A 20,888-nucleotide genomic window follows, 5' to 3' on the forward strand; every position below is an offset into this window, starting at 1 on the left:
TGATAAATAGATTTGTCCTTCCACATACAACACATTTGCACGAGTAAACCCTTGGAAACACAATAAAGACATAGATTTTGTTTTTCTTGTGCTTCACAACATGAAATATAAATATCTTTTGATATAAACAACAATCCTTTGAAATACTTGTCCGCTTGAAAAGCAATCCAATGACACAAACATCGCCACAGGATTATGCTACTATATTGCGAGGCCAACCTTCTACGTATTGTACAATCTATTCTGGCCGTGGAGTTCTAACTTTATTGTAGCCATCTCTGTATCAAAAGTGTGGAGATCACTTGTCATCAGCAAACCCAAGTAGTTCTCCAAAATAACTCGAAACCGATGCTGGCCAGCTGTGAGATGACCCATCGATTGCCATTTTCGCGGATTCTTTGTCATATATCTGATGAATATGTTGCTTTTCCTTGTAATGCCGTGAGACTCGGGGAACCCCAGAGTCACCAAACTTTCTATGGCTGTACTTCTCTGATGTATTATCCTCCAAGTAAGGAACAATGTACTTTTGGGCATTACTGCTTGAGATTCCAAGATGATTTCCTGGTACACTGACGTACTTGACCCTCCCGGCATCGTCCAAGCTTTTCAAACCAATCCAGTCTTCTAAATACAGTTTAGTCTGTAATAGAGCAAAATGCAAACAATAAACCTAAATACAAAGTGTTGTACATACTAAAATATGATTTGCATATTTGTGAATAGCGAGTTTTTATGCCTTCCGTGCATAGGTAAGACTGAGAATGCTCAGACTACATCTTGAGGCATTGCCTCAAGCAACGAGCTTGTGCCATTGTTTTGTCACTAGCTTGAGTCATGTTTCTTCCTCGCCTCCTTTGGAAGAATAAAGGTGCAAAGAAGAATAATAATGATTTGAATCTTTCAAAATCCCATTCATATGATTAGTCATGAAAAGAAGTTGATCATGCATTACCAAAAGCCTGAACTGAATTCTTCCAGGGTCAATGCTTGGGGACGAACTATAAATCTGTTGGCAATCTGCCATTGACTAGCTCTGAGAGTCCAGCAATGGTTTTTTAGGGATGGTTGCACCTAACGGTCATTGTCAACTGTCTGTGCTAGTGTCCATGTGAATTGAAACCAAAAATTTCCCCATGGACATCATTCCACCTATGTCTAATAAGATTAAGATCCTCTCCATCTTTGTTTCCTTTCCCCAAGTATTTGTAGTAGAGAATATACCTGTTGTGGAGGCAGAACCGGATCAAAGGCCCCCTCTGGATAATATCCAAACCAGGCGGTTTCTTTCGGAATCAGAACAGTGTCATGTTCAAACTGTTGATATAAGCAGAGACAGGATGGAGAACTAATAAGAGCGTGCATCACCAGCCAAATTAAGGAAGTTGCACATTGTATAAATAAAAAATACACACAAGTTAAAGAATCATCTCAAAAGTCATGTAACCATGCCAACTTACCATAATAAGCACCAGGTTCTGTAAGCTAGTGAACCGTTCCTTGTAAGTGGCATTTCTCTCATCAGGGAGTTCGTTGTTTAGCTTTGGGAGAAATCTACATTTCTCTAAATATGCAGGAATATTCTAGAAAATTGAAGTAGATTCAGAAGTCAACCAACCAAAGAAAGCACTTTAACGAGATGAATATATTGGATTTGGCTACCACCTAGAATACTGAAATGTAACATCACGATTCCAACAAGGTTGTTTTTAGTTATGCGCACTTAAATCCAGCCACCACAAATGCCAAGTATGATAAATCTTTCATACACAAAACAGCAAGGAGAAGCTATTGAGATCTACTCGGCTATATTATTATAAGAATGAAGCATTTATGCACAAAACAGGGTGGAAGAAGGAGCTATTGAATTCTACCCGGATATATTAGTTTCATTCACCCTAAAATATGAGCAGTTATAATCTAGCATCCTCAAGCCGTTGTCGCTCAGCTATCAGATTCTATTAAGTTGTTTAAAGAAACACTGACACTTGCACAAATCAGCAATGGGAGTGCACTCGGCCAAGAGGGCCATAAAATCACATTCTTCATCGAAATGCATAATGACATCCAACAAAATACTCCCAGCTATGATGAGGAATTCACAGATGGCCATATCTACGTTATGAAGAATATCTAATTCTGTTGCTTGCACAACTAAAATTCAATCTGTCAGATTTTGGTTGATGTTCTTTTGCTTAGTTGATAATCCAACCGATGGCCTATTGACTAAGTCGCCCTAAGTGCCAAGCATATTTCTACGAGAAGAGCTCAGGGATGAGTAGGCTCCCCCTTTTGAGTCACAGAATGTGAACTGGGCCACAATGTGAAGTGTGACAAGTTTCTCCAAACAAGTTAAATGACATCCGGCATTGTAGGCGCTTGAGTCCTTTGACTCCTTCTCATTCACTTCTAAAACATGGACTTTGGTTTTTGGTAACTCAAAAGAAAACTACATGCACAAGCATTGCTTATGAGTTATGATGTTCTGTAAGAGGCCTATACCTTCTTCCTTCATTTTTTCAATAAGCAAGAACAGTATTAGGAAATGAGCCGTGCTATTTACAGAGACTTGGTTGCACAGATATGTGCACAGATTTTTTTTTGGGACCCAAAAGCAATCTGATCATTAATTTGGAATTTTTTTTTGAGCAACTCATTAAAAAATCAGCTCAATAAGATACATGTAAGTGCTTGATCTGATCTTATAACTTTTCATTCCGAATTCCAGATTAAAATTATGAATGAAAAGTTGTAGGATTTGATCAAGCACTTATATGTATCTTATAGAGCAGATTTTTTACGGGGTCACTAAAAAAATATTTTTAAATTAATGAATGAATGGATCATTTGTGGGACCCAAAAGTGGACCCCACAAAAAATCTGTGCACAAATCTGTGCAACAAAGTCTGCGTTATCAGTGTTTTAAGCCATAAATGCCATGTTAACCATTTTGCACATTCGGATTACAAGCATGTACAGTGCTAAAATACACATGCTCTTTCTTCATTTCTTCAATATTCACAACATTTATTGGCAGTAGCAGATGTGCAGGACTCTCTGTCGCCGAAATGTATTTTTATCCTCAATATCAACATTGTGCTTGATGAGAAAAGTGTATGCTTGAACAATTTGACCCAGTTTTTGATTACTTGTGTTCATTGTTTGACCATTGTTTTGCTTGAGAGCCTCATGGTTTGAATGGAGACTAATTCTTTATTTAGCAACACTATTTCATTCTAATCATTTGTTCTGTAATCAAAACCCGAAGATTTCAGCATATCAACGGTCAAAATAAAATACATACAAGGCATGAAAAATTGGGTGATTCTTTGAATCAAATCCTGAAGCTTTTCGCAGCATTATCTTATTCATAGCACTTGTTTGCCAAGGACTATACTACTAGCAGCATTATCTTATAGATAGCACTTGTTCAACAATCAAATCCTGAAGTTCAAATCTTAGAAAGAAAATGAGCCAGATGCATGGAAAATGGGTTCAATGCTTTTAAGCCTCTACTTTTGTAATGAAACAATAAGCTGGTGTTGAGAACACAGCATTAGATCCTCAAAAAAAGGGCGGTGCACATACTATCTGCGTAAAGTTTACTCACATTTGGTAGTTTGAGATAACCACTGGGTGCCAAGTGAGCCTGCAAATTGCAATCCACAAAGTAAAATCCAGTATGTCAAGCCTCATAAAGGTAACAAAATAATGCTTAAAGTAACTATATGAAAAGAAGCATACAAAAAATTTGCTCTTCAAGACTTCCCATGTAAAGAAAACTTCCAACTAATAACTCTTATTAAGTTCGAGGAGAGATCTTTACTTGGATATAGTCACTGTAGATCTCTGATTTGATTAGGTTATCAACCAAAATGCAAAAGAGGCCAGACTGCACAAACAAACAAAGTAGACTTAAATCAAGAATTTTTGTAACCTATACAACATTTAGCTGAAAAAGAATAGTATGTGATTGAGAAAACCCAGACATCATTCCAGTGGATAGGACTAGCCTAAAGCTGAGCCAGTTGCCCAGGCAACTGACCTAGTAGAAGAGTTGAATCATCTTACTTCAGTTTTACTGTACCAAGTGTTAAGGAGTTTCAGATTTAACATGCGAAGGCAATCATCAGACCATTGATAGGTAAAATGGAGGAGGTAGAGAAAATAGAAATTCTATAAGTACTTCTAATATCACAGAAAAAGTAAATCAAAAGAGCATGACTTGCAAAACAGGTTTCAAGGAAGAAAAAGCAAAGAGAAGACTGACGTACTATTTGGACTATGTATGCACTTGGTTGAAAGGGAAACGTGATTAGTGGTATAGGAAACTAGTTACTGGGAGTACACTAAGAAACTTAAAATGGAGCATTCATAGAAAGAGTTGGTAGTGGAATCTAGCATTTTCTTCTTTGATTGGCCAGAATGGAATCTAGCATTGTCCATGCCAGAATGGAGCTATGCTGCACTTAGCTATTACCTATCTATAAAAGTGAGAAGCATTTGAGTTTCTTCTCCATTCTGCACAAGTTCAAAGAACATAAACACCTTTGCAACTGTGACACCTAAATCGCTAAATGAAATGTTTTACCCATCTAGTTGTCACTAAAAAAGGTGAACAATCACAACATGCATCCTCTACTTGTACTATAATGATAAAATCCATTAATCACAATAAACTGCCACTTTATTTTTCTCTCCAACCTTGTCCCACACCGTCTCCGTAGATCACATACCAAATTGGTTTTAAATTCTTTGAGCATGAGTTATGATGGTAAAGAGATTATAGCAACACTTACACCACAAAGAGGAACAGAAGCGGTTCCAGCGTGAGGTCCTCCTAATGAGACAAAATTCTTGACCTGTCAATAGAAGGTAGAAAAATGACTGTCAAAGATTATGAAGTTCAGGAAATAAGATACTTCAAACATTAGCAAACAATATATTGTAAACGCAGAATGAGAAGTTGCAGTGACCGTAATGGAACTCTTGAAAGCAACAAGTAGAAATGTGCTTATTTGCTAGATCCAGATATTAAAATCTAATTGGAGAAGAAGAAAGACAAAAAAAGAAAAAAACAAAAAACCTATGCCTAAATAGAGGAGAAAGAGTTTTGAAAGAGAACATCAGGAAGACATCAAGGCTCGTCTTTGGACCTAGGATTTGTGGAGGGAGAAGAACAAATAAGCCCAATATTTCCCTCATCTTTCCTTTTTCATCCAGAAATCCAAATACAGCAGAAGAAAAAGCTGGTTGCCCCCTCCTTCACTGTACTTTCAGCATAGGCACAATGACTTGCAAAAAAGGTCAGACGCAGAAGTAAGGGGCTTCTAGTGTCCATTGGACTTGCAATTTAGATTGCAACATTTCGAAAAGGAATATGGGGGATATGCACACACATCACAATTGTGCAGCTACTTGGGACCAGGTGAGAAAGAGATGGAATAAGATTATTGACTGCAAGGATCAGGATACAGAAGGAAATAACAAGGAAAATTGTAGGTTGAAGCGAACTTGTGGTATTGTCCATCCATTTTTATTTTCCAATGCTGCCAAATCTATTTCTCCAAAGACCTTACACCACTTGTGCCAACTTTCAGCGTCAACTATAATTTGAAATGCTCAAATACTATTTAATGCTGCTTCAGATATTAACATTATAAATTAACACCTTAGATAAACAAAAAGATGCTTCAGATGCACGGGTGTGCAGTGTGCGAAGTTTTATCTCCCCCACACACCCCCCCACCCCCCCCATTTCCAAGAAGATTACCCCAAGTCCCAACAATAGATAGTTGTCTTGTCATCCTCCCATATATTGTTACACCAACCCCTGATAGAGCACAAACTTAGGCCTGCAGTGTCATGGCACTAGAAGTTGTCTTCATTGTCCAGTTTTCCATCAGATTTAATAAAATGCTTGCCTCAGAATGGGGCAGATACATAGGGAAATAGATACTAAACAAAGTGCCAGTTAACGGACTTGTGCAACAGTAATTATACCGACACAGATTTTTCAACACAGACAGCCTGCACAGATGGAATTTGGACCCGTTTTGGGTCTCACAAAGATGATCGGAGCCGCTCATTTTGTTCAAAACATCTTGTTTAAGGTCCTCGTAAAAAATCAGCTCATTTGGATATCGATAAGAGGGTTTACGAAGCATCCAACTTTGCCTGTTTTCTGAAGCAAAGCCTGTTTTCTGAAGCAAAGTTGGATGTTTCGTAAACCCCCTTACCGACATTCAAATGAGCTGATTTTTTATGGAGACCTTAAACAACATGTTTTGAACAAAATGAACGGCTCCGATTATTTTTTTGAAACCCAAAATGGGTCCAAATTTCATCTGTACAGGACTGTCTGTTTTGAAAAATCTGTGCGTATAGCACAGTTGCTTATGCAATTGCTTCTGTGCATGCTCATCAATTCATCAGTTAACATGTCCAATCAAAGTCACCAGCTAATTAGCATTAAGAACTCGACCACATCCATGATGCCGCTTGAACCCCAACTACAGTCATATGCTAACTAATGAATTGATGAGCATTCACAGAAGCTCATAACTCATACAATTACAAGCTCAAATTCATTGTGGAGAACCATCTGAACAGTTACAATGCTATTGAGAAATCGGTGAAGTAGCAAACAGTAATTAAGCTGGTTCTTACAGGGGGCCCTCCTTCACAAAACTCTACTACACCTCGGCCTATTACATTACCCTGTCCAAAGAAAAAGTTCAGAATGTGAGCATCTCTGAGGTTAGTCAAAACCACATGGAAAGTCGTAAACAAAGTGAAAGACGGTGGTTAATTGTAGACACGAAAGGAATGACAGATTGAGAAAAGCTATTTGGTTTTATTCCTCTCATCTGCCGAAAACCTTGCATTGAGCCACAACATAAGCACACAAGCACAGCAATGGCACCTAAAACTTGAAAGATCAAAAATAACCAAACATTCGTTAATCGTTTTAATCCGCTAGACCATGAAAGGTAATAGCCGTTTCTGGTTTGAACTATTCATCATAAATAGAAGTCGACCAATGCCATCTCCCTCAGTCAAACTGTTCATGTTCAATCCTGTAGATATCAGAACAGCAAATGCCTAAAATATATTGCACTAGCCACCAAAGCATTCTCCTGACTAGCATAGGAATAGCATTACCAAGGTGCATGTTGCACGACAATTGGAAAATAACACTTAGTTCTTTTACAAGTTTTGAGGAAAATTTTTACTCTGCCTAGTTCTCAATAAGTTTCTCTGTCTATCTCTCTCCACTCATTACCACTCATTACATCAATATTTTTTTCTCAAAACTCAAAACCAAACAAAGTGAATATCTCATCATTGATCACCTGGGAAAGACCAACTATGTTGTAGCCATCCCTGAGTTCTTTCATTTTCTTCACCTGTGGATTTAATCATAAAGTAGTCACTCGGGAAAATTAAACTTGAAAAACTGGATAACTGAATATACGAATGTGGCCATGAAGATTCACAACCTTGTCACAAACTTCTTCAGCCTGCAAACATAGGCACAGTTCACACTTAGAATAACATGTTAAGATGACAAGTGAGAGCCAGATAATTATCAGATTTGCCCTACCTGATCCTGTAGAGGCATAAACCAGGAGTCCCATGAGCCATCTCCAATTTCTCTACATTAGGGGAATAATCTAAGGACATCAGTGATTTAGCAAACTTTACAGGATACACAGAGAACACAGTTCAGCTTAGACATGAGTTATTTCCCTGATGTTCAAATAAACAGAGAAATTCATCTGAAGCATCCAGCAGAGAAATTGAAAACAAAGCTAGGATGGCCGTTAGTATTGAGAACGAAATATATGCGCATCATCATATCCCAGTTGTGGTTCCAAAAAAAACTTGAGCACCATAGATTTCCCGAATCATTTACCAAGTTTAAAGCTGTCTAAAATGCAAAATTTATGAATGTTCAAGGTAAATGGGATTCAAAAGGTAAAGAGAAGGTCAAACAGAGCATGAACCAAGTGACAAATCAATCTAGTCGCACACCACAGTAACACTCCAGGGAATGGCAAGGCCCATTCTTAGCAAAACAGAAGTCTCTACTATTTCCCACCTATCAACCAAGCAAGTAAGAAAAGAGCAGAGCATCAATCTATTTTCTGAGAAGTAAAGATATGAATTTGTCCATCGTAAGTACTGGCAAATGTGTAGTTTTCTCTGACTAAAGGATTCTATAAGCAACACATAACTGTGGAATCTTCTCACCAGTATGCATTCAACCACTTCAAATCAAATAATCCCATATTAACATGAGTGCATACCACTACAATTGCCACCGGTTTGGATACTAAAATTTAGCTGCTAAATGTAATTTCAAAAATTATCCGTGAGCAATCACAACCAGGCTTATTTATGGGGTGAACTAGAACCAAGTCATACATGCAATATCCATCAGATTTTGACCAGTTGCTCAATTGCTCTATGAAGTGTTTAATTCCTCGATTGGTGCATTGATCTCCAATTCCTGCTTAGAGAAAATAAATTATCATTAAAAAGAGTGAAAAATGAAAGGAAAAAGCTTAATATTCTGCAATCAGCAAAACTCAATAAATGTAACCAAATACAATCTTCTTTTGCATATACAATCCAAACAGAACGAAAAACACATCATGGCACTAACCTCTCTCCACTACTATTCCTACGTAGATAACAGTGAGTCTCTCTCTCTCTCTCTCTCTCTCTCTCTCTCTCTCTCTCTCTCTCTCTCTCTCTCTCTCTCTCTCTCTCACACACACACACACACACACATACTGTTCTGTTAGTTACAAGATCTGCTAAGCCGCACAACATAGGATAAATGACAACAAACTAGAACAACCCTGAAACAAATAGAAGAGCAGAGGAAAATGTTGAAGACAATGAGACTTTCAAGGGAAATATACAAGGATGCATTTTCAGACAGAATGAAATGGCAGGTGCCGTGGGGAAGTGTGGTGTCACATCTATAATCCTGAAATTATATGGAAACAGAGTCTCCAGTTTACCTAGAAAAGACAGTCTCCATTCAAGACCCTTTGAACCATCAGACAAAAGGCAAGTTCATGTACCAAAGATCTCTTCATCCCTTGGCTTAGTGGTGATTTCACACCATATAGGAGAGAAAATAACCTCTCTCTCTCTCTCTCTCTCTCTCTCTCTCTCTCTCTCTCTCTCTCTCTCTCTCTCACACACACACACACACACACACACACACACACCCACGCACGTACCCACTGTGTGTGTCTGTGGGGTTGCTATATGTCTTAATCCTTCAATTAGCACAAGTCACAATAACATCTTGTGACCATGTCAAGCGAATTCCCAGATTCACATTGATGACCTTGCACTACCTATAGCAATCAGTTTACCCCAATATAAGTCTACATATCCTTACACCACTAACTGAAAACGGCTATCCAGATTCAAGGCACCTAGTTTTCACAAGTCAAACTCAAACGCATATTCAATACGGCAGAGCTTATATTCCAAGAAATCACATCATACTCCTTCGATAACCCGACTGCACGATCATCAGCAGTAGCAACCAAACGCCACAATCTAACGTCGGAATGCAGAACACGACCTTCTAACCTATTAGCTTATCGAAAATATCAAGTTAACTGAATAAATACATGGATATTGAGTGAATATAGACGAGTAAATGTTGAAATAGATTACCGTGGAGCACAATGAAAGGGAGGGAGGATGAAATCGGGACGAAAGTGACGGCGATGAGGAGCGTGGAGATGATTGTTGAAGGTGACGAGGAATGAGGAGCCATGGAGGTTGCAGAAATTAGGGCTTTTTTTTTTTTTTTAAACTTCGTGCGTCCACCTCTCCTCTCCAAGAACTTCTGAGGGGGGAAGACTGAAGAGGGAGGGACGGGGTCGGACGAGTTTAATAACCCGCGTAGGTGTAGTGTAGAAATAGAAATAGAATATGCTTCCTTCTTCATCATCCTTCGTTACTCGTGTTTTCTTTCTTATGAGAGGAAGCTACCTTGGTGTCCTTGGATACTTTTTTATTATATGAAAATGGTGAATTTGATTAGGTGGATCATAAAGTTGTGATTCACAACTTTTGTTTGGGAGAACAATTTTGGAAGTGGGTGAATAATTGCTTTTTTTTTTTTGCGATCATGTATTCCGACCAGCTTACGCGCGAACTTCGACTAATTAATCCGAAGCCCTGAAGTTTGTTAAAAAAAAGTGTATTAGCAAGAACCAAGCTTTCATTAAGATTGTATCATTGATTATGTCTAAAACACAACCTTAACATGCCAAGATTAAAACCTAGAAATATTGTAACATTTACATTAGAAATATTTTAACGATGAGTCAAACTTGTAGCCTTTTATGGGCAAACCCTTTAGTTGTTTTTTCAAACTCCCTTGGGACAACTTTGTGTCTCATTTACATTAGCTTTTAATCATTGATTAAATTATTTTATCCGTGTACGTGTCGTTTACATTGGCTTTTATTTTATCTTGGGGGCAAAAGCCTTTAGTTGTTTTTTTTTTTTTAAAGATTTGACTAAATCAAAGTAAAATCCGGTATGAGCTGCATAAAAAGTTTTACCTACAAATTTTCACTTTCAGGAGTCACCATCTCAATTTCTTAGCAGGTAGTAATGGAATATATTTTGAAAAATGGAACAATACCCCGATTGGATAAAATTATACATCTATATAAAAGGAAGTTTACAAGTTTTGTCAATATACGTCAATAATAGCCTCGTCAGCTACTCAAACTAGTAAAAATTTGAAGATAATAGTATTAATTAGTAACACATCCTTTTGTACATATAGAAAAACTGAAATTAATTAATTCGGAACACATCCGTTCGTTCATATGTATGTGCATCGTCTCTCAAACCTCAAAAGTCAAAAGCGATATCAATCTCATTTTTGATACAAAGGGAGCACATTTTACAAATAATACTTTGATGACCACCTTTGAATATCATGAAATGTGTCAACAATATATCAGTAATAGGGAGAAAGCTTTAAAGAATATTGCGGAGCGAGAAGAGGGAGAAATTTCGGACATGGAAGACAAATTTTTCCCTTTCATCGGAGTTCTAAGTTCCGTTTGGTTGCTTTTCGGGTTTTGCTTACGTTTTTGGTGTTTTGATTTTTGGCTTTTCGATTTGTTCGGATTCTTTTTCTGGTTGATTTGGTTTGGCTGCTGGGGGTTTATTTTTTGGTCTTCAGGATAGCTTTTCAACAAACAAGATCATCCCAGATATTATATATAAAAAACACAATATAATAACAGCGGACACTACCAGTTCGAAAATAGAAAATAGAAAATAGAAAAAACAACAAACAAAAACAAAATACAACAAACAAAACAAAAAAAAAGAAAAAGAAAAGCCACCTGGAACCGAGACGCTAGAGTCGGACCCGTTGATTACATTCGTGAAGGGGTTGGAGTAGCCAATACTGGAGTGACCAGGTATGGACACAAAGCAAACTCTCTTGGATGGACTTGTCGCACCAACTTGAGCTCGTTCCTGCCACAAACTAAAGGCTGAAGTCGCTGCAGATGCTGTCACCGTCGCCATTGAACTGGTTCTAAGAAACTAGATCTAGAACTCTAGATCTGGCTCCTGATTCCAAAAATGACGGGGAGAGTGGGAGATCACATCTTTCTAAGGAGAAAGTCTCAACCACCTTGCAACCATGGACTAGGAGAGTTGAGGAGAGAATAAGAGGGAGTTTGGGTGGTGGGCGACTGAAAGAGGAAGAGAAATGAAGAGATCAAAAGAGGGGAAAAATGAGGGGGAAGTAGAGAAGGGGGGAGGCGGAGGGGTGGGGGGTGGAAACCCACCCCAGACTCTCTCTCTCTGGACTCTTCCTTTGGTTACACGTCTTCGGGATAGTTAGGTCTTTGGTGTGCTGTCTCTTTGGGTTTTTGTTAGGTGTTTTGATTGTGATGTCTTTTTGGTGTGTTTTGATTGGCGTCTTGCCTTTTTTTCGATCTTGGATGACTTCTTGCCGGTATATCTTTAATTCGTTTAATCTTTGTAATCCTTTATAAAGATTAATAAATTTCTTTTGCTGAGAGAAAAAAAGAAAAATGATATTGACACTTTAAAAATTAATGCAGGCACTTTAAAAAACAAAGGAAAGTAGTTTTGAAATTACACTGATTTTGGAGTGCGTGCATTAATTTTTTGAGTGCTAATATCATTGGCCAAAAAAAACTGATCTTACTATATTACTAACTCTTTGTCTAGTTAGTTTTGTTGTTAGTGAATTTTTTTATAAGTTTTTAGTCAAAACATTAAATATTTCAAATTTGTCTCGAAGAGATTAATACAAAATTTAAACAAAGAATAGTTCAGCCTTGAAAAAGTTAAAAATGACAAAAAGAGTCAAAAAGAATTTGTCTACTTTGATTTATTTTTGTCGTTATTGAGCTGGTTTAGTTTTTTAAAATTTTGGTCATAAATTTTACTCTTTAGATTCTTTTAGTCAAGAAGAATAAGCAAGCTGTGAGGAAGGTGAAACATTGCAGAGGTAGTTCAAGTAGTTGTAGAATTTTCATAAGTACACTCGAAAAATGAACACAAAGGATGTGAAACAATCGTGTTTCTATTCGCTTAGAAACTTGGAATGATTCTTTCCTGCTTTGGTGCATTATTAGCATCGTTTTCTTATATTTCCGTTGCATATGGATATGCTGATATTCATTCGCAACGGAGAAGGTTTGTGATGATTTTTTTATCTCTTCTCAAAGTTAGTGATATGATGGGATGTCTATGGGCTGAAAATCGAAATGATGGGTCTTAAACATCCTTGGAGGATGAAGCTATTGGATTTCCGCAATCTAATCAATTCATGTTTGGACGAGTACTTGAATAGCAATGGATCAAAGTAAACATTTTGGCTTTGTTTGACAACAGTGATATATGGATGAAATTCATAAGGAGATAATATTAGGATATGAATTCATAATGAGAAGGGATTGGTAATGAGAATGGATTAATAATGAGTATGTTTGTTTGAAATGAGATTAGATGATGAGGTTATTAATATCATGCTTGTTTGAGGTGAGATTGGATGATGGGATTGAATTGAGAGAATGAATTGATAATGAGAAGGAATTGGTAATGAGAATGAGTTGAATTTAGATTATTAATGCAATCTCCCTCAGGATATTCCTAATACCCCCTAATCCCCGGCTTGCTAGTCCATTGGATTCATAGTCCAAACTCATTTTTGGTTACCAAACAAAATATTAGTAGTCCTTTAGGATTCGTAATCCAATTGTAAGGGCTAAAAGGGTTAACAAATGGGACCTTGGGAATACGACACTTTTACATCATGTTTTCTTGGACACTTTGAGTTGCTTTTCAAACCTCAATGGAGCAGATCTATGTGTCATTTACATTAGCTTTTAATCAACGATTAAATTATTTTATCTGTGTGTCATTTACCTTCGCTTTTAATCAACGATTAAATTATTTTATCCGTGTCATTTACATTGCCTTTTATTTTATCTTGGGGGCAAACCCTTTAGTTATTTTTTGTTTTTGGAATTGACTAAAAACCAAGCCCTCTAAATCAACGACGACGATGATTGAAAGTTAAATCTGGTATGAGCTGCATAAGTAGTAGATAATGACTACCTACAAATTTTCACTTTCCGGAGTTTCCATCTCAATATCTTGGCAGGTGTTAATGGAATAATCTTGATAAAATAGAACAATACCACGATTGGATAAAATTATACATCTGCATAAAAGGAAGTTTACAAGTGTTGTCAATATACGTCAATAATATCTCGTCAACTACTCAAACTAATAAAAATTTGAAGATAATATAATGAGTGACACATTCGTTTTATACATATATATAGAAAATTTGAAAATAATTAGGAACACATCCGTTCGTTCATATGTATGTTTTTTGGGCTACTTAAATAGGAGAGTTCTGTACCCTATGGATACTTATGTCCCCTCTTGTTGGTTTGAATATTTATGTTCTCATCTTGACTTTTAAAAAGCCCCAAAACATCATTCATTTATATTTGACCTTGTTTTTTTTAGTTTATAATTTTATTGGATAACCCAAAAAAAAAGGTTGGTGGCATGATCCCGGGTATCACGGCTTCCATATATTACTTCATTTCCCAAATTGAACCATTTCAGAAAAAGAAAAAGAAAAAGAACCCCTTCCAAAAATTTGACAAAAATCCACACTCTTGATCTCCTCTGTCTTCTCTCAAGATCGATCTAGTCTCTTTTTCTAAACCCTAGCCACTGCAGCCCCTTCAATCCCCTCCGTCGTTGATTTTCAGCCACTACAATTAGTCATTCGCCAGTCGTTGTCGAACCAGATTGATCTCAAACGGCATTTCTATTGCACGACGTTGATCTTCATTAGATCGACGTCCATCTCGAATGGCAGCGGCGTCAAAATTATTTGAACACGTGTAGCGGTGAGAGATCTTCCTTGTTGGTTCGGAGATGAATACATATTATGATCTTCCTTTGGTTCAGAGACCTTCCTTCATGGTACTTTCTGGTCGATTGGAGATCAGCGAGTGAATGCGGCAGTGGAGTTTGAGATCGGCGAGCATTCCCACTGCTCCCTAAGTTTCAGATGACGGCCCATTGCTCCCTCCTTTTAGGGGAGTTCCTTAAGTTTTCCTTTTTTCTTTTAGTATCACTTTGTTGTTTCTCTTGTTTAAAGGGATCTATGATCCAAGTGCTATCAAGTCATGTTTTTTTCGCTTTTCATAGAAATGGGTTAATTGTAGTTGGGTATTTTCATGGATTATTCTACAAGAATAATCCATAAAAAACGTGATCAATTTGAAATAATTCATGTTTTGAAACATGATTCATGGTCATTTTGCAGAAATAATCCATGAAAAATATGATCGATTCGAATACATGATTGATTTTCAAAAAATATCTCATGATAAGTATGGTCGATTTTAGTACGTGCATGATTTTGTGTAGAAATATCTCATGATAATGCATGGAACATTGGTAGAAATTACTCATTAATTGGTTGTCTAATTGCCATTTACCATAAACACAAAACATGATATATTTGTGAAATATGATGAATTTTTGTATTGGTGGCATTTGTTAGGGTTAGGAATAGTTGAGAGAGAGAGAGAGAGAGAGAGAGAGAGAGAGAGAGAGAGAGAGAGAGAGAGAGAGAGAGAGAGAGAGAGAGAGAGAGAGAGAGAATTAATAAGGGCAAAACGGGCCAATAAATCAATTTAAGGATGAAAACATAAGTATTCAAACTCATTAGGATGGACACCTAAATAGGATGCCTATTTAATTTCTTCATATTTTTTTTATATAAAGGGAGCACATTCTGCTAAAAATACTTTGGTGACCACATTTGAATATATCATATAATGTGTTCATCAATGTATCAGTAAAATACTATAATGTGCTCTCTTTGTTATATAGGAGAGCACGCATTTAACTAGTTGATTGGCACCACATTAGATGATTCCTATAATGTGGCCATTATAACATTGCTCTTTATTATCGTGTCATGCTTGATTGGGTTTCTAATCCGCCTCTGTAGTATATGTTTTGTAGTTGCCTCTGTGAAGCCCCCTTGAAAAGTGTTTTTTTCTGTTCAAAAAACAAAATTCCATTCCCTGTCTCAAATCTCCCTTGTCTTGAGAAGGCACCAATAGTAATATAATGGGGCAAGAGGGAGAGTGAAAAAAAAAATTAATCAACATTCCTCGAATAGTTTGCCCTTGACATGATCTAGCATGCATCACCTGTCTATGAATCATGTTATTTTTGTCTAGATCTCTAGATTGATGCTCATGACGTACCATCATGTGGTGTCGTAGCACAATCTACTGCTACATATTCATGTGGAGGCATAATTACTCTGATCTCGATGGCATAGAAGTACTGATGCTGTCTAAAGATGAATAGTACTTGACCCATCTTATCTGGCATAATGAATTTAGAAAATTAGATGCCGCCCCAGTTTTTTAGGTTCGGTTTAAACCCAATCCTGAAATATTTTTCCGAACCTGTACAGCCTCGATTATTTGCGTACTGACTTTTATACCCTCAATACAACGCTCCTTCCTCAATCACGCTCCTTCAAAACCAGAGCCACCTCCAGAGCGCTACCTCACCCTCCGACGCCGATCTTCCCACCGATGCTCCCATTCAGCTCGTCGAATCCGACTCCGACACGTACCACCGACGACGACGACGATTCCTTCTTCAAAGAAACGCCAATGCGTCAACACCGCCTCTCCTCCACAGCTGCCGTCATCGACGACTCCACCACACACTAAAGCCACCCCGCCACCCTCCGCCGTTCCGCCTCTCACTTCGGTTTCAGTTATGTTTGGGCGTGAAGTTTCGAGATCTAAGGCAAGTACGGTGGCTGTGGAATTGACGCCCTATAAAAGGCTCTCGATTCATTTTTCTTGAATCTTTTACTTCTCGTTCTAATGTCCGTCCTCGTTTGAAGTTATACTTTGTAATACAGGTTGTTTTATTCAGGTTTGGTTCTTTATGTATTGCTTACTGTTTGATTTTTGGGAAAGTTTTAAAGTAAAGCTATATGAATACAGTATTTGCATGTGGGATACGGGATGAGGCTTATGACTACCATGTATTTGATGTAAGTCCTCACTGAACTCTACTGATTGTGGATTTTTATTTTTGGGGTAACATTAAGCTATGTGAACTATTTGAGTTGTATATGTGAACTGTGTATTTTAGTGTATTTTTTAGCTATGTGAACTATGTATTTTTTTATGAGAATTGTGTATTATCTATGAGAACTGTCTATTTTTCATGAAAACTATGTATTTTCTATGAGAATTGTGTTATTTTTTATGAGAATTGTTTTTTTTTCTATGAGAACTGTCTATTTTCTATGAAGACTGTGTATTTTTCAATGAGAACTGTGTAATGTTTAAGAGAACTATTTGTGCGAACTATGTATTTTCCATGAGAACTATGTATTTTTTATGAGAACTGTATATTTTCTATGAGAAATATGTGAAGACATGACGGTGAGAATATTTATAACTATATTTGATTTGATTACATTTTTATTTTTGTTCAATTTTTATTCGTGTAGTGTGTGTTTTCTATGAGAACTGTGTGTTGTTCATGAGAACTGACAATGAGAACTGTGTATTTTTTTATGAGGACTGCGTATTTTTCTATGAGAACTGTGTATTATTCATGAGAATTGTGATAAGCACCCGAGAATGTAATGTAGGGTGCGCTAGTGCCTAGTTTTAGTTTAATTTAAGTTCTAATTAGTTATTGTTAACAATATTTGCGTGTAGAGTGTTTTAGTTCTGTTTTGTAGGTGAATTGTCAAAGAAAGGAACTTTAAAGGCCAAGGCAGAAACAAACCAAGATCAAACAGAATTGCTCAGGCAAGGATGACCCGATGGCCAAGGCAGAAGCAGATTTGCCCGAGCAGAAGCAAAATTGCTCGAGCAAGAGGCAGGCAGCCAAGGCAGAAGATGACGGCCAAACATCGAGCTATTGAGCTTGGCATCGATGTCAAAGGAGAAGGTCCATCGATGCCAAGCCCCTTAGTGGTCCAGTCCCTTAGCCATCTCGGCATCGATGGGATGCCATATGTTACATCGATGCCGACCCCTATAGTAGAGCACTCTAAGGCCGTTGCCATCGATGCCGAGGAACTTAAGAGCGAATTTTCTGAGCATCTTGGGAATATTCCAAGCGCGGATCTTCAGGATATAAAACCTTGTGATGTCATTTTTGTAAAAACAGGTAGATAGATTCAATAGTACAATTTTCTAGATCTAGATTAGATTTCTTTGCAATTCAAATTATTCTTGAGTGTTCTTCATTTTCAGTTTTAAATATTTCAATTTCTGTCTTTAGTTGTTAGTTTTTGACATTGTCTCTTTAATTAAAGTTATTTATTTTCTCCCGATCTATCTTAATCTCTAGTTTAATTCAAGTCTTGTTATTTCATTATGTTAAGTAGTTTTTCACTTGCTCTTATCTCTCTAGATATGGATGAGTAGTTTCCAAGGTTAGGTCATGGGATGATTAGCATCTCATGGCTCGGGCGAAAATTGCATTTTGCACCCAATAAAGCTTTAAACTTTGATTTGAAAATTGATGTGGGGTTCGGGTTTGTTTGACAAATTACCGAAGTGTTAATCTCTTTGATCATGTGTAGGTGGGAGCATTGCCTACCCACCACACATGATGCTTAGAGCTCTGTCGCTCGAGGTATTTGCCAAATGAATTCTAGAGCTAACTTGGTTCTCAAATCATTTTATCTTCCGATTTGAGAACTTTAACCAAGTATCTTAAATTGTGTAATTGGGTGAAGAGTGTGATTTAGCTCGAGTCTTGAGTGTTAATAATTCCTAGACCTAACCTATCTTTTCTCTAGTTAATTCGTTTTTAATTTAGCCTTTTATTTCCACCGTTTAAAGTAAAACAAAGTTGGCTGTCTAAAGGCCGAAAGCCCTTACTTGCATCTACAAATCCGACCAAGCCATATAATTATTCCCTTGGGTACGATCCCGGATTTTCGATTTATTATGCTTCAACTGACGTGTTAAGCCCTACGCTTGAGGTATTATTCCACATTATCTTGGAGAACGAAGCAAATTGTGTATCAAAATCGTGTATTTTCTATGATAACTATAACTATATAATTTTGTGTGAGAAATGTGTATTTTAGTGTATGGTAAGACTGTGTGAAATATGTATTTTTTAGTTCACATAGTTCTCATAATAAGTTTACAAAACTAGTTCTCTATGAGAACAATTACTTCTCATAGCCAATTCTCATATAACTGACTATGAAAACTAGCAGTTTTTATAGAGCTGACTATGAGAATTGGCAGTTCACATAGCCAGTTCTCATAACTTAGTTCACAAAGTCAGTTCTCATAACCAGTTCACATATCTAATGTTATTTTTGCCCGAAATAATATGATTCAGGAGTTGATTCTAAAAATATAGCTCTTATAACCTCAATTCTCATAACCATAGTTCAGAGATACTTTCTAGGAGATTTGTGTATTTGTCCATGAGAACTGTGTATTTTCTATGAGAATTGTGTATTTTTCTGTAGAACTGTATATGAGAATTGTAAATTTTTCTATGAGAACTGTGTATTATACATTAGAACTGTGTATTTTCTACGGAAATTGTGTATTTTTCTATGAGAATTGTGTATTTTTCTATGAGAATTATCTATAAGAACCGTGTATTTTTCTAAGAGAACTGTGTATTGTCCATACCAACAATCTATGAGAACTGTGTATTTTCTATGAAAATTGAGTATTGTCTATGAGAACTGTGTATTTTTTATGACAACTACATATTTTCTATGAGAACTGTGTATTTTAGTGTGTGCTGAGACTATCTGAACTGTGTATTTTTTATTCACATTGTTTTTGTAGAACTAATTATGAGAATTGACAGTTCTCATAACCAGTTCACATAATCAATGATATTTTTGTCCGAAACAGTTCTCATAAAGACAATTCTCATAGGAACAGTTCTCATAGAAATAGTTATCATAGACACTTCTCATAGAGACAATTCTCATAGAGAGTTCTCATAGCAAATAGTATTTTTTTAATCTTACATAATTTCATATTCAATATGGATTTTGTTTAGTAGATGTCGTCAAGTAGGTTCCAAAAATATAATTTTTTTAAAAAATGAATATCTACAACAAATGATATGACTTTTTGAAATTTAAACAATGTTTTAATGGTGCACCAATGTTCATGGAGTATTGGATAATTTTTCTATACTAGATGCTCTTTAGTTCCGTGCGCTGATGCGTGTGAAGGGACATGGTTGGAATAAAAAATACAAACAATTGTGTAGGACTAAATTAAGTCCGAAACTAATTTTTTGGGCCGGCCTAAAAATTCCCCTAATGAATTAGTACTACTTTAAAACTCGGCCCATCAAAATTCATAACAGACTAGCTCGCATTACTTTTAAAACTAGGCCCATCAAGGTTCATAAACTGACTAGGCCGAGCCTTTTTCGCGCGCTGTCTGTCACACGGGTTAATAGGTCCAAATGAAAGCCCATTAGCTACGGAGCTACACGGTCCCGTCCGGTCCCATACATTTTTATTTTTTACTTCATATGCATTTGAAAGGGGAAAAAAAAAAAAAAAAACTATTCATGAGACAACAATAATAAAAACATGACCAAGTATAATAAAAAGTATGGGGTTACTTTTATAGAATTAATTTGACTTTCTTTCATTCATAATTTACAATTAGAAATTGCAGATCCAAAAAAAAGAAGAAGAAGGTCTTAGAAATCAGCAAGAATCATCCAATCGGGCCGAGGGCCACAGGCCAGAATGGATTGTCTTTGTTTGTATATCTCTGACTAAGATAAAGCTTCTTCCTTTCTGTAAAAAAAAAAAACCCTAAGAGAAAGCACTGATCATAGAAATAACACGCGTACATTTTTTTTTGGGTGGAAAAAGTACATTTATATTTATACCATAAAGAAGCAATTAATAAACGGAATTGATGTATAAGATAATAATAGTTTTCACTTGTTTTAGCTATCTTCTTTATTGGGATGGAGGAGGATGGCTTGTCTACTTGATTATTTCTCTCTTTAGCTATTAATTGAGTTGAGCTTATACAGGTTATGGACTTTTTTCAGTTTGATGTAATTCTAATACTTGTAGTCTTCTACCTCTTGCAATACAAAAAAAGTGTAGTGACCAATAGTTTTTTCCATCTCTCTTGAATCAGGCTATCCTTTTTTTTTTTTTTTTAACAGCAAAGAAATCTCGTTATCATAAAGATAAAAGAATGAGATCATTATATTGGGGAAAGCAAATACTC

At 36.6% G+C, this 20,888-nt stretch overlaps 1 protein-coding gene across 1 annotated transcript; it reads right to left on the reverse strand.

Moving 5' to 3' along the window:
- Positions 1 to 75: 75 nt before the first annotated feature.
- LOC131332072 (uncharacterized) lies at positions 76 to 10,093 on the reverse strand. The gene is made up of 12 exons (XM_058366129.1): positions 9,709 to 10,093; positions 8,431 to 8,515; positions 7,607 to 7,658; positions 7,503 to 7,523; positions 7,356 to 7,409; positions 6,670 to 6,720; positions 4,800 to 4,862; positions 3,827 to 3,892; positions 3,611 to 3,649; positions 1,461 to 1,583; positions 1,225 to 1,317; positions 76 to 643 (listed from the first exon to the last, which is right to left on the reverse strand). Exons 1-12 carry the CDS (start codon positions 9,986 to 9,988, stop codon positions 299 to 301), a joined length of 1,272 nt encoding a protein of 423 aa, XP_058222112.1. The 5' UTR covers positions 9,989 to 10,093; the 3' UTR covers positions 76 to 298.
- Positions 10,094 to 20,888: the final 10,795 nt, after the last annotated feature.

Source organism: Rhododendron vialii, chromosome 7a (genome assembly GCF_030253575.1).
Source record: "Rhododendron vialii isolate Sample 1 chromosome 7a, ASM3025357v1".
Classification (NCBI taxonomy): Eukaryota; Viridiplantae; Streptophyta; class Magnoliopsida; order Ericales; family Ericaceae; genus Rhododendron; species Rhododendron vialii.

What these genes read in the sequence shown, in the direction of transcription:
- LOC131332072 (XM_058366129.1), bottom strand. Translation starts at nt 9,988, where the DNA reads ATGATGAAGAAGGAAGCATATTCTATTTCTATTTCTACACTACACCTA. An exon ending in AGAACCTGGTGCTTATTATG is followed by an intron (nt 1,318 to 1,460) that starts GTAAGTTGGCAT and finishes TTATATCAACAG; the next exon opens with TTTGAACATGACACTGTTCT. An exon ending in CGGTTCTGCCTCCACAACAG is followed by an intron (nt 644 to 1,224) that starts GTATATTCTCTA and finishes GCTCTATTACAG; the next exon opens with ACTAAACTGTATTTAGAAGA.